The sequence below is a fragment of the Gastrolobium bilobum genome, unplaced genomic scaffold, assembly GCF_033153095.1.
Source record: "Gastrolobium bilobum isolate Gb01-03AN ecotype WA unplaced genomic scaffold, APGP_CSIRO_Gbil_v1 utg13393, whole genome shotgun sequence".
In the NCBI taxonomy this organism is placed as follows: domain Eukaryota; kingdom Viridiplantae; phylum Streptophyta; class Magnoliopsida; order Fabales; family Fabaceae; genus Gastrolobium; species Gastrolobium bilobum.
Genome location: NW_026896720.1, coordinates 37,875 through 56,094, shown reverse-complemented (window position 1 = coordinate 56,094; position 18,220 = coordinate 37,875). Strand labels below are relative to the sequence as shown.

General features: G+C 34.7%; 1 protein-coding gene across 1 annotated transcript; it reads left to right on the top strand.

Moving 5' to 3' along the window:
* The first annotated feature begins 2,061 nt into the window (after window positions 1-2,061).
* LOC133301621 (cullin-associated NEDD8-dissociated protein 1) lies at window positions 2,062-16,495 on the top strand. Its single transcript, XM_061501267.1, has 29 exons — window positions 2,062-2,202; window positions 2,424-2,508; window positions 2,709-2,878; window positions 3,506-3,716; window positions 4,592-4,757; window positions 5,436-5,565; window positions 5,694-5,808; window positions 5,925-6,082; window positions 6,181-6,304; window positions 7,744-7,794; window positions 7,870-7,952; window positions 8,962-9,046; window positions 9,114-9,215; window positions 9,303-9,401; window positions 10,403-10,513; window positions 10,592-10,675; window positions 10,744-10,884; window positions 12,078-12,170; window positions 12,338-12,459; window positions 12,551-12,713; window positions 12,805-13,044; window positions 13,585-13,833; window positions 13,959-14,135; window positions 14,231-14,377; window positions 14,521-14,637; window positions 14,848-15,016; window positions 15,473-15,550; window positions 15,629-15,767; window positions 15,886-16,495. Exons 2-29 carry the CDS (start codon window positions 2,473-2,475, stop codon window positions 15,980-15,982), a joined length of 3,657 nt encoding a protein of 1,218 aa, XP_061357251.1. The 5' UTR covers window positions 2,062-2,202; window positions 2,424-2,472; the 3' UTR covers window positions 15,983-16,495.
* Window positions 16,496-18,220: the final 1,725 nt, after the last annotated feature.

The following is an 18,220-nucleotide window of genomic DNA, read 5'->3' as shown; positions in this document are numbered from 1 at the left end:
CAGACTGGGCGTGTTGCCCTGACACACGCAGATCCATCACAGGGTTCTGTGTGTTCCTCGGTTCCTCTATGATTGCATGGCGCTCCAAAAAGCAGTCCACCGTGTCACGCTCATCCTCGGAGGCAGAGTATCGAGCTCTTGCAGCCTTATCTTGTGAGTTGCAATGGTTGCAGTTCCTCTTTCATGACCTTCACCTTCCATGGCTTCGACCAGCTTCGGTGTTCTGTGACAATCGATCTGCAATTTACTTGGCCCACAATGCAACGTTTCATGAGCGCTCCAAGCACATTGAATTGGATTGTCATGTCACTCGTGAAAAAGTTCTCTCCGGTTTGATTCACTTGTTGCCAGTCTCCTCTTCCGCTCAACTTGCTGATGTCTTTACTAAGGCATTGTCAGTCTCCTCTTTTCATCACATGATTGCCAAGCTGGGCATTGTTAACATCCTACGCCCATCTTGTGGGGGGGGGGGGGTAACACAGTATAATGATCATCAGCCCAAGTCCACCGATCATCAGCCAAAGCCCAACGACTTAAAGTCCAGTCCAAGGCCCATATCACACTCAGTAGCATTGGTTTGTTCACATGGACTCTCATCAATATATGCACGTGCAACTAATCATGAGAGAATACAGAATGGGAATTCTGTTATTATGCAGTTAGTCGATTAGTTATGATTGATAAGTTGTTAGGATTTAGTTAGATTTGATTATTCATTGGAGCGTGTATTTCAGCTCATATATATACTGTTAAATATCTGAGAACAGTTAGTTTTTTCATTTTTAATCAATTCATCTCAATATTCAGATATGAGAGCTTCTCTTTTCTGTTACTTTTTTTTTTTTTTTTTTTTTCATTTTTAAGTCTATCTCTCACTAACCATCAAGCCATATTGTTAAGATAGAATTTGATGATAATATTTTCTCGAATTTATATAAAATGAACTGAAATTAGAAACGATAAATAAATATTTATAATAACACCAAACTAAGATATCTGACTTCTATGATAAATAAATAATTTATAATTGTACCAAAGTTGTAAAACTATTATTATTTATTTAATATTTATATACTTTTAGTTATTATATTTGTTGTAATAGATACTATGTAATATATAGGATATGATATAGGAAAAACTTCAAAAATTCCCTTACAAGTTTTCTCAAAATCACTTATCCCCTATCCGAAATTTTTAATCATTTATCTCCCTACTTAAAATTTCTTTATCACTTATCCCTTAATTTGATTTTTCATCAAAAATTTTGTTCAGAGAGTTAGTTTTTTACAAAATACGAAATTACCCTTAATAGGAAAAAGGAAAACATAATTTCCTCACAAACGCAATTTTAGACGAACTTTTAAGATAGCCTTGTTAGAATTAGTAATTATTAAAATTGTTTCATGCAAATATGATTGCTATTAAACATCGCACTCACAATTGTTGGTGTTATTGTTCAAATAAAATTATTAAAGAGACATCATCTTAGCAGATTTAGATCTTTTCTTTTCTGTTATAAGCTTTTATGCTATTATATGAATTTATAAATTTATTCAGAGCCGCACTTTATTTTGTTTGCACAGCAACTGAAAAGCATATATGCCTTGTTTTTCCCTTAATCATATGATATTACCAAGCAAACATGCAGAAGGAGCTATTTTTTTTTTTTTTGTGTCGTTGAGAGTAGAGGGAGGATTCAATCGTTGATTTATATTCATGTTGTAAATTTGTCTAAACTTGCATTTGTGAGAAAATTATGATTTTCTTTTTTTTTTATTAAGGATAGTTTTGGTACCTTTTAAAAAAATTTAACTTTGTTAACAAAATTTTGGATGAAAAATTAAACTAAGAGTAAGTGATAAAGAAATTTCAAGTAGGGGAATAAATGATAAATTTTTTGAAGAGAGAGTTAAGTGATTTTGAGAAAAACTTGTAGGAATATTTTTTGGAATTTTTCTTATGATATAATATGAGAAGGTGATTTAATATAATATAATAAGTAGAAATGAATAGGGTTTATAAAGTTTAATTTAAAGCCTCTCTGACGAGGAGAGAGGAGGGTATAGAGTGAGACAGTGAGGTTATTGCAATTGGAGAGAAGGAGAAGAAGGAGAAGGAGGAGGGGTGCAGTAGTTTTAGGTGCACGTGCATCGCTTTCAAATTCCAAGCCATCGCCACTTTCTTTGTTCTCAACTCACTCCTGTTAGGGTTCCCCTTCCATTTCCCACTTTATTTGTCTTCTTGCATGCTATCCTTCCCATTATCATTTTAGATTCGATCATTTTGTAATTCAAAAGAATCAGGTTTTCAAGTGCTATAGCCTTGATATCGTAGCGTTGCTTTATGCTTATAAATTGTCAGTTCAAATAAAGTATTCGCATATCTGATTTTTTTTTTTCAACTATGTTTTTTCGTTACTTCAGATTGCTGCTTTTTGGTGCGATTTGACATTAGTCATATACCGGTGCAGATATGGCCAATTTAGCTTTGACTGGCATACTTGAAAAGGTATGATTATGATTATTATTATTATTATTTTATATATATATATATATATATATATATATATATATATATATATATATAGGTGTATTTGTGCATGTACCGATGTATTATGGCTGCTTATGCCAGTAGATATATGGTATCTCATATATGTATTAATTGACTTGTGCCATAATGCTTTCAAATTTCTTCTCGTTTTCTCACAGATGACTGGAAAAGATAAAGACTACAGATATATGGCCACATCTGATTTGCTAAATGAGTTGAGCAAAGAGACATTTAAGGCCGATGCTGATCTAGAGATAAAATTGACAAACATCATCATACAACAGCTTGATGATGCAGCTGGCGATGTTTCTGGATTGGCTGTGAAATGGTACAGCATTTCTCTGTGGTCACTCATACATGGACTATTTTACTTCTGTGCGTATGTATGATATTTGAAGCAGTGTTCCTTAGTCTTCTACGGTTAGCTATAATAAGTATAACATTGCTTTTAAATGATATTTATGCATAATTTAAAAATGCATTGTTTACCAACAATCATTGGTTCAAGTGGAAAAGAGCTTGTTCCTTTTTATAGAAGTCTCAAGTTCGAATCTTGAGAATGGAGAAAATGGTGCTGTGAGAGCCATCCTAATATGGGCCCGATAGTGCTCAAACCGGATTAAACTGACTTGGATACAAAAAAAATTGCATTGTTTAGGATTTTGGAAGTTTAGAGCTTTTAGTCATGCAATATAATCTTACAGTGGAGTCTCTTGCTCCTTCTTCTATTTCTTATATATATATTTTTTGTTCTTCTGTAAGCTAAAATTGTTTCCTTCAGTTGAGATAACTTCGCGTAATAAAAAGTCAGCCTGTTAAGTATTGCTGATAATGATTTGTCCATAGGAGTTCCTCTTATATTAGAGTGCATTCAAGTTGCCACGAGAAAATGAAATAACAAAGAAAAAAGTATCAGTTTATAATTTATTTATTATTTTTTGATTAAAAATTGCAGTCTTGCTCCATTAGTGAGGAAGGTGAGCGAGGCAAGGATTGTGGAAATGACCGGTAAACTATGTGACAAACTGCTAAATGGGAAGGATCAGCATCGTGACATAGCTAGCATAGCTTTGAAGACAGTTGTTGCTGAAGTTTCTACTCAGTCTCTTGCACAATCTATTCTTCGTTCTCTCTCACCGCAATTGATAAAAGGAATTACTGGCCCCGTAAGTTCTTAATTTTGCTTAAAAACTACATTCCATGAAACTTAACAACCCATCTGTGGTTATTTCAGGCTGATGCCACCTTCATTAACTTTCATTGTCTCTGATCTATATCCCTCTGTAAACATGTAGTGTATCAAGTGATGTAGATTATTTAATTCGTACTTAGTGGCTTTTCATCTGTTATATACCTTTTCAAGAAGACAAGAATTATATGAAATTTTCAATATCTTTCACTTGCATTTTACATATTTTAGATTTAGATTTCTGAAAGACTTGTACGAAACCCTTTTCATTTACTAATTTATAGGCATAACATGGCACATTTCTTATTCATTTGCACATCCCTGCTACCCATGGTAAATAAGGTTTTTCTTTCTTTGCTTACTTATATTTTTAATGTTACGAATCTATTTCTCACTAAGACATAGGGTTTGTTGGCAAAATGTTAATTAAGGGTTATTTGCTCCAATATTAATATCTGCAGGTAAACTGGGTTGATTTTTCAGTTTATAACTTTTGGTCCAGTAAGCCCCATATCCCTATGGTGCAATATGAGCTATGCATGCTTTGAGAACCCTATTGTTTTCTTCTCGTGCGTGACTTGTGAGTCGTGAGACAAAAAAGGGATTAGATTGATTTTTAGCATTGAGTCTGGGCCTTTTGGTTTTGGGGTCTACATAGGCCCATTGGTCCATGGGCTTATAGAATTCTTCGTGACATAGAGATCATCTTAATGGCATCAAGACTATGACTGCTCTTGTTTACTTATCATTTTTGAAATTCCTTAGCTTGGTCCCCTTCCTGTGCTTAAGTGTTAATCATAAACTCTTTATTTATCTTTTCTAAGTGACTGAATGTCCTTTTTTCATCTACAGGGAATGGGCACAGAGATTAAATGTGAATGTCTGGATATTTTATGTGATGTACTTCATAAATTTGGGAATCTAATGGCAGCTGACCATGAGTTATTATTAAGTTCCCTACTTTCTCAGTTGAGTTCTAATCAAGCTAGTGTGCGCAAGAGGACTGTGGCATGCATTGGTAATACAAAATTAAATTTGTGGGCTTTTATTTTCCATAAAAAGAATTGTTTATTAGTGGAGAGTTGATTTTGCTTTATGCAGTTTGAGTGTTATAAATTTTTTGCCCTCCACCTTGGTTAAAAATCTTGTTGTAGAAATTATTTTTCTTTTGAGCAAAATCTTACTCAAGTTTAACCATCTGGATTTTTCTATATTCTGATTTGAACCTGTTGATATTTGAAAAGTAATTAAGATTTTCATGGTAACTAGCATTTGGGTAACTTTGACCATGAATGTTGATATTAATCCTTCATGTCTCCGATATTTAAAATTATATTATAATTATAAATTTTCTTACTTGCAACTTTCCTTATATAGAAAGTTTTTCAAATAATTGATGTTTTCTATTTTTGAATTGGCAAAGCCAGTATTTTGTTATGAGGAAAATCATTAGAAACATAATAATAAGAACAGAAAGATAACTGATGATGACCTCCACATAAATTTATGAATTTCAGACATTTTTTTGTTGTTTTAGAGTGGAACACCAAGTGATTGGTAATACATGCAATTACTAATCACAAATTAAAATACCTTGAAGCAAGCTGTTTTCAATCCTGAAGTGGCTACTTTTTTAATTTGGTTGAAAACGTTGTCACTGAAAACAACCCTGTATTCTACTTTTTCATCTCTTCAGCATCTCTTTCTTCAAGCTTGTCAGATGATTTGTTGGCAAAGGCAACAGTTGAAGTTGTTACTAACTTGAAAAATAAAGTTGCCAAGTCTGAAATGACCCGTACAAATATACAGATGATTGGTGCTTTAAGGTTAGCACTTTTTTCACATTATTTTCGCCCACTTGCTTCAGTTCTTTTCTTTTTCCCTTTTTTAAGGGTATGCTGAAAAAGAAACCATTTTCTTGTTACTAACGAGTTTGAACTAATTGGTGCTTCAGTCGAGCTGTTGGCTACCGATTTGGGCCTCATCTTGGAGACACAGTTCCAGTGCTAATTAATTACTGTACTAATGCCTCAGAAAATGATGAAGAGCTTCGTGAGTACAGCTTGCAGGTGCTGTATTTGCTTATTATCAGTAGCATTTGAACTATGAAGAGTTTGTGTGTGTGTGTGTGTGTGTCCGCTATACTGTCATTCATCTACTCAATGATATTAAAATTTTACCTTAGGCTCTGGAAAGCTTTCTCCTAAGGTGTCCAAGGGATATTTCAGTTTATTGTGATGAAATTCTTCATCTGACGTTAGAATATCTAAGTTATGACCCAAACTTCACTGACAACATGGAGGAGGATACCGATGATGAAGGTCATGAAGAGGAGGAGGATGAGTATGTGCTTTTTGGTTCACTTGGCTGCCAGCATGGGATTCTTATTTGCATGATATTCTTCTTGTTAATCATGCCAAAGATGCTATTTTCTTTTGCAGTGAGAGTGCAAATGAATATACAGATGATGAAGATGTCAGCTGGAAAGTTCGCAGAGCAGCAGCTAAATGCTTAGCAGCATTGATTGTTTCTCGTCCCGAGATGCTTTCAAAGCTGTATGAAGAGGTAACTTTTCTCTCAATATCTAATTCAGAGCTTATAAATAATTGTTCTCTTTATTTTTTGCGATATTACTGTACTTGTATCATTTTATCTTTCTGGGTATTGGGTAAAAATTCAGCTTACTTTTGATGACGTATTTTGTCATACTTATTTCCTGCTAATAAAATTTCTTTTATCCAACATCAACATCAACACCACCTTTATCCCAAACTAGTTGGGGTCGGTGGTAGATAAACCCAAATGAATAGTATAAAAAGATTGAGGAAAAAAGATAAAAACATAATATATATACACACACACACAAAAAAAAAAACATTATCCATATAAAAATAGCAGTAAACAATGAAAAAGAAAAAGAAATTAAAATAAAATGAAAATAAAGATATATAAGGGGACAACAAAGAATAAGAAAGTAAAAATAAAAATAAAGAAATAGAGGGAAAAAGAGAGAGAGAGAGAGAGTAAAACAAAGAAAAAGAAAAATACATGAATAAATAAGTAAGAAAAAAAGAAGTAAAAGAAAAGAAGGAAAGAAATACAAGAGCATCTAGGGGTCTTCTCATTACGTGCCCAAACCACCTCAATCTATGTTCTCTCATCTTTTCAGCTACCGGTACTACTCTTACCTTTCGTCGAATATCTTCATTTCTTATTTTATCCATCATTTTATCCATCCTCGTATGACCATACATCCACCTTAACATCCTCATTTCCGCTACTATCATTTTATGCTCATGTTGCCTATGTGCTGGCCAACATTCAGCTCCATATAACATTGCAGGCCCTACTGCTGTTCTATAGAATTTTTCTTTTAGCCTAAGGGGATTTTGCGATCACACAAAAACCCTGTTGACTATGTTATTTCATTCACCCTGCTTTGATTCTATGATTTACATCCTCATCAATCTCTCCACCTTTTTACAAAATTGATCTCAGATATCTAAAAGCATCTTTCTTGAGTACCTCTTGTCTTGTCCAAGCAGATGCATGAAATCTTGATCTCCATCTCCAACTAGAGAAAACACACTTCATATGCTCAGTCTTGCTCGGGCTTAACATTAATCCTTTACGTGCTTCTCCACAATTTTAGTTTTCTATTAACACCAACCTTTTGGTCTTATCAATAAGCACAATATCATCTGGAAAAAGCATACATTATGACACTTTCTCTTGAATATCTTTTGTTAGTTCATCCATAACTAAGGCAAAAAGGTAAGGACTTAAAGCAGAACCTTGGTGTACACCTATCGTGATAGGAAAATAACTTGATGTTCCATTACAAGTTTTCACACATGTAGTAGCACCATCATACGTATCCTTGATCGCATCCACATACTTTGATGGTACTTTTTTCTTATTAAAAAAAAAAAAACTGTTTACATGTTTGTGTATATAGCTGCTCGCTGTCATGACTGCCTAACTTTAAACTTTCTGTCTTTTAGGCTTGTCCTAAACTGGTTGACAGATTCAAAGAGAGAGAAGAAAATGTCAAGGTAGGCCAAAATAAATATTTTATTTTTAGTCATTTACAACTCAAGGCTGCTTTTCTGATGTAGATATGTTTGCAGATGGATGTATTTAATACTTTCATTGAGCTCTTACGTCAAACTGGAAATGTCACAGATGGGCAGATTGATGCAAATGAAATGAGGCAAGTGGCTTATGTTTTATGTTACAAACTGAATCAAAACACCCTTAGTTGGGGTAAATCCACCATATTATTCCTCTAGTAATGCTGATACCAGTATTCTACCAGTACCAGGGTGATAGAATTACAATAATTGGAAAAGACTGAATTGTAAGATACCACAGGGTATTCGAGAGACCCTACACTCTCCCTCACTATATTCTACTTAATTTTTCCTGCCTCGCCTCTGCCTTTCTTCTTTCTTATAGCCACACAGGTCAGCTTCCTCTCCAGATTCCCCATGGTTACCTTACTGGAAGGAGGTTACACAAATCACTCAATTCCCCATGATTGCCTCTGGTGCAATCTGTTGCATTAATCATTCAATTCTCTGTGGTTTCCTTTGTGTTTCCTATATAAACCTTGATAATAGGTGATTTCCTAACATTTTCCTAGTGCCAAATAACTTTCTATCTAATTTTATTTCTATTTCTTTTGATGTTGGAAACTTGATGCAGTGAGTGGATGTGGATGATTTCTACATGAATTAATTTTCCACTTCTAGGCATATTTAAAACTTACGATGCACTATTGAACAATATGCTTGTATATGTTTGTAAAATCTAAAGTCAATATTTTCTAGAAGACCCAGGTAGCCTCCTTTAGATTTGTACCCTATGACAACTGTTATCTTAAAGCACTTCTGTTTTGACCGGCACATATAACTTTATTGCTGCTTTTATAAAGATAAGAATTTACAAATTTTACATCTGAACATGGTTCTTTCCATTTGTTAGTTGATATTCACTGTTTAGCTATAACAACTGCATTTGCAGGTGCATATGCATCCAAATTCTAAAATTATTGATTTTGTCACAATTAATATTTGGTTTAATAGGCTTTATCATGAGCAATATGATCCTCCATTATGTCTACCACTTCAGCTTTTGCTATAGTTAAACCCAATTTTTACCATTACCTCATAAGGTGTAGCTTTTTTGACTGCTTATCACTGACATGCAATGCAATGCAGTCCTCGATGGTTGTTAAAGCAAGAAGTGTCAAAGATTGTCAAATCTATAAATAGGCAGTTACGTGAGAAATCTATCAAGACAAAGGTAGTGGTTACCAAAAGTTGATATTGATTAAAGTCTCACCAGATTTTAAACATAGTTGTCTGTGCAGGTTGGTGCCTTTTCTGTTTTGAAAGAACTTGTTCTTGTCTTGCCCAACTGTCTTGCAGACCACATTGGGTCACTCATTCCTGGAATCGAAAAAGCATTAAATGTAAGCGATATTGTTGAGTTTTAATTTTGCTTAATCTCATCTAGTATCTGCTATTGCTGATTATTTTGTTTTGACTTTGCTTTTCAGGACAAATCATCTACCTCAAATTTGAAGATTGAAGCCCTAATATTTACAAGATTGGTATTGTCTTCACATTCTCCTGATGTTTTCCACCCTTATATCAAGGTAATTGAGTATTTGTTTAATTTTCTCTTTGAATTGGTTTTTGTGAAGTTTTATTTTACCGTTTGTGTTGTATGGGCAATGTGGGCGCCATAATGGATGAAATATATTATGAGGAAAGATATTATAAGTATACTAACATTTTCTTAATTTCTTGTTAAATTTTCTTCTTTGTGATCTAGTACCAATAACCTCCTCCATGCACCATCAAAATTAAAAAACTCATATCCTTAGGTTATCATTTTGTGGGTTGGAATGTTTGTCACTCTGTTTAACATAATTTAGATTGGAAAAATAGTAAAAATGTAAAATTGATGTCTTAGAGAAGTAGATTTTTTTCTTGATTTTCCAATCTATGATGCCCAAAATCTTAATGATTGGGTTGAGTTCAGAAAAGTCCCTACAAAATGTGCTCCTTTGAAATTGTTACCTATTCTTTTTAAATACTTATTGTAATTCCCTCTCATCTTCACCAGAGTTTTAATTTTATTTTCTTTTGTTATAACTTATTGTTTATAGTTCACTATTTCTTTTTCTTCTTATCTCACCTAATTTGCATGGAGTATAATGGTCATCTTGCTGGAGTTATAATTTGTAAAAGCCATTTCTAGGTACTTATTTAATAGTTCAAGCTTTTGGTTTAATTGTTTCTTTGACATGGTGTCATAAGTTAGTTGACTGTGTGGCCTACAGTTTAATCTTTGCCATGTCCAGTCTTACTGACTTGGACATGTCATGTTTATGTAGTTCTAAGTCTCATCTTTCTCCATATTTTAAGCTCAGTGGGTTTCATGTGAGGGGTTGTGTCAGTTATAAAATCATTTTCCTTGATCCTTAGTAGCATAAGCCTTTACTTGTAGTGGTTCCTTGACCCACTTTATTAGTTTAAATTTGCCTGTTTACTCTTCGATGTAAGGGCAGTGACATGTGTATTCTATGTTATTCTATATGGATGACATATGGCAGCACTTCATGCTTAATTGTATTTGTGTTTCTGTTTGTAGGCTCTTTCTGCTCCTGTTCTATCAGCTGTTGGTGAGCGTTATTACAAGGTCACTGCAGAAGCCTTGAGGGTATGTGGAGAACTTGTTCGTGTTGTGCGGCCAAACATTGAGGTGTGTGTATATATCCTCTTTGGACTGGGAAATAATGTTAGAACTATTTCTAATAATCAAAATGGCATTGTGGTGTAGGGCTCTGGTTTTGATTTCAGACCGTATATTCATCCCATATATAATGGCATTATGTCACGCTTAATAAACCAAGACCAGGATCAGGTTAGTAGGCTATTTTGTAGAAGGATTCTTTTTATGTTTTTATCATGAATATCCTTTTTCCTTTCCAGGAGGTTAAGGAGTGTGCTATCTCCTGTGTGGGCCTCATTGTGTCAACGTTTGGCGACCATCTAAATGCTGAATTACCTGCATGCCTTCCTGTGCTTGTTGATCGGATGGGGAATGAGATAACCCGACTTACGGCTGTCAAGGTTGGCCAGTTGGATTTTATGCTTTAAAATTCTAAAAATTGTTGCGGACTTGTGATGTAGAAAAACTGTTAACAGTATAGTAACAAGGAAAGTCATAAGGTTTAAGAGAGTGATTTCTTGTAGTATACCCAAAGTAAAGGGTATAACTTCTTTTGCTAGTCATGATTTTTAGTACAAATAGAGGTCTAAGTTTCATATACAACAGCCCTTCTAAGTTCTAAGTATTAACTAATTAGTGAAATTAGTGAAATAAGGTGTTCTCTCTTTGTTTCGTATCTTCCTTTTTTAAACATAAATAATCAGAATTTATTCCAAATATTGGGACTTTATCCATGCTTTACTTTCTTTGTTGGCTGCCCCTCCCTCCTTTATATGATTCAGACTGGGGGTGTTTTAAACCCAAACAAACCCATTCTGCAGAAGAATCTGAACAAAATTAACCAGATTGGTTTTGTTTTAACTAGATTAGTGGTTAGGTTCAGTTTCTAATTTTGAGAATTTTTCTTTTGGATTTTTTGTGTGGTTGAGGAGATTTTAAAATCAACTACCCCTGACCACTGATTTACACTTTTATATTTGTAAAGAACCTTGGGATACACCACCCCAAAAGCTAGCTCAAAGGGTGGGAGTGCCCAAGGCCTTATAAACTCCACATTAGTTGCTTATACAACCAATGTGGGACTATATATCTCAACACGCCCCCTCACACAAGAGCCCATTGGGCTTGAAGAGTGGATGATGCAACAGGTCCAGCCTACCTGTGCTAAGAAATTCCACAAGAGATAGTGGGGGACGGCGAGGCTCTGATATCCCAAGGTTCTTTACATGTCATCGAAGAACAAGCTTCCAATTTGGTGTTGCTCTTGGGCAAACCTGGTTTAAGTTTTCCAGTCTAATAAGTGGTGTTATTTATTTTAGATTTGTAATTAAAACTAAGACTCCTAATCCGGAGTATAAGCAAGTATTTTAGATGGCTATATTTATATTGCGTTCCTAGATGCTTACATGTTAGCTTGAGCTATGAAGCACCGATACGCGTTTTCGATACGTTATTCGATGATACAGGATGTAGATTACCAAACAATACGTTTCTGATACGCGTATCCGATACGTTGGAAAAAAAATTTAAGGAGTATCGGTGCTTCTTAGAGCTTGAGTAGCAGTTGTCTTGAAGATCAGGATTTCTTGTGCAGGCATTTGCTGTCATTGCTGCTTCTCCACTTCGGGTGGATCTATCATGTGTTCTGGAGCATGTAGTAGCAGAGTTGACTGCATTCCTACGAAAAGTAAATTCATCTTACAATAATCTTTTTATCAACTTTTTATGTATTTTATTGAAATTTCAGGTTGTACTCTATTTGATTTTCAAGTCAAATTTTCTTATAACTTACTGAGAGTTTCCCACCATAAGGGGTGATATATTCTGAGCTTTGCTTTGCTGGTTTGCTAACAGGCCAATCGTGTACTAAGGCAGGCAACCTTGGGAACCTTAAATTCACTCATAGTTGCTTATGGTGATAAGATTGTTTTGCCTGCTTATGAAGTTATTATTGTAGAACTGTCAGGATTGATTAGGTTCGTCTTACTAATCTACTCTCAGTACATTGGCATAGGTGATGTGGATTGCAGCTTTTTTTTTCCCTTATTTTTGTTGCTTGTGTTTTAGTGATTCTGACTTGCATATGACGGCTCTTGCCCTGGAACTCTGCTGCACATTAATGGGTGACAAGAGGTCAAGTCAAAGTGTTGGATTGGCTGTTAGAAACAAAGTTCTTCCTCAAGCTCTTACGATAATTAAAAGCTCATTGCTGCAGGGGCAAGCACTTCTGGTAAGTTTTATGCATGTGACTGAACATGATCCAATTTTTATGAATATAAAATATATACATGCTCACGGTTTTCTTTTGCTTAATACTACAGGCTTTACAGAACTTTTTTGCTTCTTTAGTCTATTCTGCAAACACTAGTTTTGATTCCTTGCTGGAGTCACTACTTGCCTGTGCCAAGCCTTCTCCACAGTCAGGTGGCATTGCTAAACAAGCATTGCATTCAATAGCTCAATGTGTGGCTGTTCTATGCCTTGCTGCTGGTGATCAGAAGTGTTCATCTACAGTGAAAATGCTTACTGACATTCTCAAGGATGACTGCAATTCTAACTCAGTAAGCTTTCCCTCCAGTATTTCTGCTGTGTAGTGAAAATTTTCTTGATAATTCATCTCCTTAATGCCTTTCACAGGCGCAGACTGCTCCGATTTAATCTGATCTCACTGCTAATGGATGTTGGACTGCTATCTTTTTTATCCCATCATTTGCATTTTTTTATGGTTTTGTTTTCTTTTAGAATATATTCAGAGAATTTTAGACTATCTTAAGTATATAGTAAGAATATTTTATCTTGACTATCTTCAGAAGATCTTTAGACTATATTGTGGAATCACCTAGTCCTAACACTTTCTCTGTCGGAAATAAAATTGAAATGCATTGCCACAACAGTTTCGCTTCGCTTTATCGCCTTCTCTATGTACTCTAATCATTTATGGCTATCTTCAGAAGATCTTTAGAATATATTGTGGAATCACCTAGTCCTAACACTTTCTCTGTCAGAAATAAAAATGAAATGCATTGCCGTAACAGTTTGGCTTTCATTTTGTTCCTCGCCTTCTCTATGTACTAATCATTTATGCCTTTTCCCTTTCAAAGGCTAAGCAGCACCTTGCCCTTCTATGTTTGGGGGAGATTGGTAGAAGGAAGGATCTAAGCACACATGCACATATAGAAAATATTGTTATTGAGTCTTTCCAATCTCCTTTCGAAGAGATCAAGTCTGCTGCCTCGTACGCACTTGGTAACATTGCTGTTGGTAATCTTCCCAAGTACTTGCCATTTATCTTGGATCAGATTGATAATCAGCAGAAGAAACAATATCTCTTACTCCATTCTTTGAAAGAGGTGTGTTGCCTTGAACAAACTATCTGGTTGTCTGTGATTTCTTTTTTTAATGTTTAATATAGATGCTATTATGTTTTCTTCCTCTTATGTAATGTATATGCTATTCTCTTGCCCCTACCGAGCAGGTAATTGTGAGACAATCTGTAGATAAAGCAGAGTTTCAAGAGTCTAGTGTTGAGAAAATACTTAATTTACTCTTTAACCACTGTGAAAGTGATGAAGAGGGGGTGCGCAATGTAGTGGCCGAGTGTCTGGGCAAAATTGCGCTTATTGAACCTGTAAAACTCATTCCTGCACTCAAGGTATATGAATTTTCTATCGGTGCCCTGTACTCATGCTTGTGACTTGCTTGTTTTAAATTTGGTGGTTGTGTTTGTATATTTGGAAATTTATATAGGTAAGAACAACTAGCCCAGCTGCATTTACTCGAGCTACTGTTGTCATTGCTGTGAAGTACTCTATAGTTGAACGTCCTGAGAAGATAGATGAGATCATATACCCTGAAATATCATCATTTCTTATGCTTATCAAGGATAATGACAGGGTCAGTTTGTAATCACCTTACTCAATGTTGATAAAGACATGCAAAGTGCTATTTTCTTTTTTTTGTTTGTGTATTTTCGGCTTACTGGCAGATGGTTATTTTGTTGGAACTTTATTTTAGCTGATTGTTATTATGGGATACAGCATGTTAGGCGAGCTGCTGTCTTGGCTCTAAGCACATTTGCACACAATAAGCCGAACCTAATCAAGGGGCTTCTTCCCAATCTGTTACCTCTTCTTTATGATCAAACAATTGTTAAGGTAACCTGATTTCTGTTTCAAGTAATTCTGTTGGGTATATGTCTTTACAATATAAACCTGACTTTATCTTCCCCGTGATTCTATGAACTTTTTAAAGTAATTTTAATATATTTTGTAATGGCTTGAGTCTACTGGCAGAGATGCCTTAAGCAAAATAGAAGATCTTGTATTACTGGAGGTGGTCTGATTTTTATAATGAATTTTTGACAGCAAGAGCTAATAAGGACAGTTGATCTTGGTCCTTTCAAGCATATTGTGGATGATGGGCTTGAATTGAGGAAGGCAGCTTTCGAGTGTGTAGACACATTGCTGGACAGTTGTCTTGATCAAGTGAACCCCTCATCTTTCATTGTTCCTTATCTTAAATCTGGTTTGGATGGTGAGCATTAAACATAATCTTTTTCCCATCCTTGGTAATTACATGTGTTGGTTGATGGTTCTGATTCACTTATCTAATATTAATATTTTAAGTTCAGATTTTTATATTTATTTTATTTTTCTTCGTAACACTCTTCATGATATTTGCTTTAGGTTAACTCCTACCTTTATCCATTTTTCCAAGCATTTTAGCCCAGGTTAAGATGTTAAATTTGTACTAGATGGTGATTTGTGTACTAATATATTGGAAAAATAGCACATTTGCTACTGAAACTTAGGGAAATTCGGATCCATCCACCCCACTTAAAACGGGAGCTTCATGGCACTGGTCTTCTTTTTACTAAATTTGTTGAATACTTTATTTTATTTGTATTGTTCCCGGGGTTGAGTATCCTACTTTTTTTTTCCTCTTTCTTTGTTGGTGCTAATTTTAATGATACAAATTTGGGTTTTTCAGATCATTACGATGTTAAAATGCCCTGCCACTTGATACTTTCAAAACTAGCTGATAAGTGCCCCTCTGCAGTCTTGGCAGGTTAATGTTGTCTCTATTACAGTATTAAGATCTTGCTATCTTGCATTTATGTTTTCTAACTTGGATTTCACCTTTCAGTGTTAGATTCATTGGTGGATCCTCTCCAAAAGACTATCAATTTTAAGCCAAAGCAAGATGCAGTCAAGCAAGAAGTAGATCGTAATGAAGACATGATTCGAAGCGCACTCCGAGCTATTGCATCCTTGAACCGCATAAGGTTTGTATTTTGTGCTTTGTGAACCAAGCTCTTTCTTCCTCCTTTCTGTTTCTCTTTGCACTTCTGTCCACGTATTAATCTGAGAGGCGTGTATCTTTTTTGAATTTGCGTTCTGCAGTGGAGGAGATTGCAGTGTCAAGTTCAAGAATCTTATGAATGAAATATCAAAATCACAAACTCTCTGGGATAAGTATTATTCAATCCGCAATGAATGATGCACATACAACTTTTTTTTTAAAATTTTTTCCTTCATAGTTCAGGAAGGAGTGATAAAATATTATCTGCCGGGGCATCTGTGCTGGTTGTCAACTTCACCTTCACGGGGAAAAGTGATAAGGTGGTTTAGAACCCGTTGATGCAGGGGCGTGGATAAGTTGTTCGTTGTACCATAGTAGAATTCAATTAAAGCAGTGGGAATACCAATGGCGATTTCTTGTATAGGAGGAAAGATTTTTCCTTTTTTCTGTATTTATTTGTTTTAGCTACGTTATCTGATGATCAGTTACTGGCCCCCGTCGTCTGGGGAAAAGTGAGAAAGCAAAAAAAGAAATTAACAGATATATTGATGGAATCATTCGGATTTATTTTGTCAAGTTTTCATCTTGCATGTTATAAGTATTCTGAATCACTGGTATCCGTTCTCCTTACTGTATAATATTCATGTTATATTTGAACCTTACGGTGATTTTTCATCTCACCGACTCTCCTAGTAATAGTGTTAATTGTCATCCAATATTTATGAATTACCTAATATTTTTATTTAAGAAAAACGACTATTATTTTAGTAGTTCATAAAATGTAAAAGTGAAAATGAGCTTTAATTTAGTGATCTTACATTGTCGATTGGAATTGTGAAATATATCATACATTCTGCGAAGACCAAGACCAGCAAATCAACTTTTGACTTATCAATGTTAAAAAAGACGAGCTTTTATCTAGCCAACAAAATTAATTACATCATAGTTCATTAAGGTGAATGGCAAAAAAACATATATTAGGGTTAAAACCGTACTCTGAGGACAGTCTAAAAGCATTTCACTTGATAACATGCATCCGTTGGTTTTGCATCAACAAACTAATATGGAAAATAGTTTGCACATGTTAAATACAATCGAGAGGCCAAGGGCTGCATAACCTAATCATCGTTCTCAACTATACCATCCTTGAGATGAAAATGTTTTTCTCTCTTTTGAAACTCTGTCAAACATTTTATATTTGAACCTTACGGTGATTTTTCATCTTACCGACTCTTCTAATAGTAGTGTTAATTGTCCAAAACCCAATATTCATGAATTACCTAATATAGCATGCGCTCATGATACTGTTAGTAGTAGTGTTATTTAAGACCAACGATTATTATTTTAATAGTTCATAAAATGTAAAAGTGGAAATGAGCTTCAATTTAGTGACTTTAGGTTGTCGATTTGAACTGTGAAATATGTCATACACTCAGCGAAGACCAGTAAACCAATGCTTGACAGTATAAAAAAAAGAATAGCTCTCATCTAACCAACCAAATTAATTGCATCATAATACATTAAGGTCAAGGGGAAAAAATCATATATTAGTGTTAAAACCATACTCTTAGGACAGTCTAAAAGCATTTCATAACATGCATCGGTTGGTTTTGCATCAACAAAACTCTATTGAAAATGGTTTGACCACGTTAAATACAAACGAGAGGTCAAGGGCTGCATAACCTAATCATCATTCGCAAATGTACGATCCTTGAGATGAAAATATTTTTCTCTCTTATGAAACTCTGTCAAACATGTTATATTTGAACCTTATGGTGATTCTACATCTTACCGACTCTTCTAGTAGTAGTGTTAATTGTCCAAAACCCAACATTCATGAATTTCCTAATATAGCATGCGCTTACGATACTGTTAGTAGTAGTTTTATTTAAGACCAACAACTATTATTTTAGTAGTTCATAAAATGTAAAAGTGAAAGCGAGCTTCAATTTAGTGAGCTTAGGTTGTTGATTGGAACTGTGAAATATATCATACACTGAGCGAAGACCAGCAAACCAACGTTCGACTTATCAGTGTCAAAAAAGAAGAGCTCTCGTCTAGCCAACAAAATTAATTGCATCATAATACATTAAGTTTAAAGGGGGAAAAACATGTATTAAGGCTAAAACTATACTCTTAGGACGGTCTAAAAGCATTTCACTTATAACATGCATTAGTTGGTTTTGCATGAACAAGCCTCTATGGAAAATGGTTTGACCATGTTAAATACATTCGAGAGGCCAAGCACTGCATAACCTAATCATCATTCTCAGCTGTACCATCCTTGAGATGAAAATATTTTTTTCTCCTCTGAAACTCTGTCAAACATGTTATATTTGAACCTTCCGGTAATTCTCCATATTACCGACTCTTATAATAATAATGTTAATTGTCCAAAACGTAATATTCATGAATTACCTAATATAGCATGCGCTT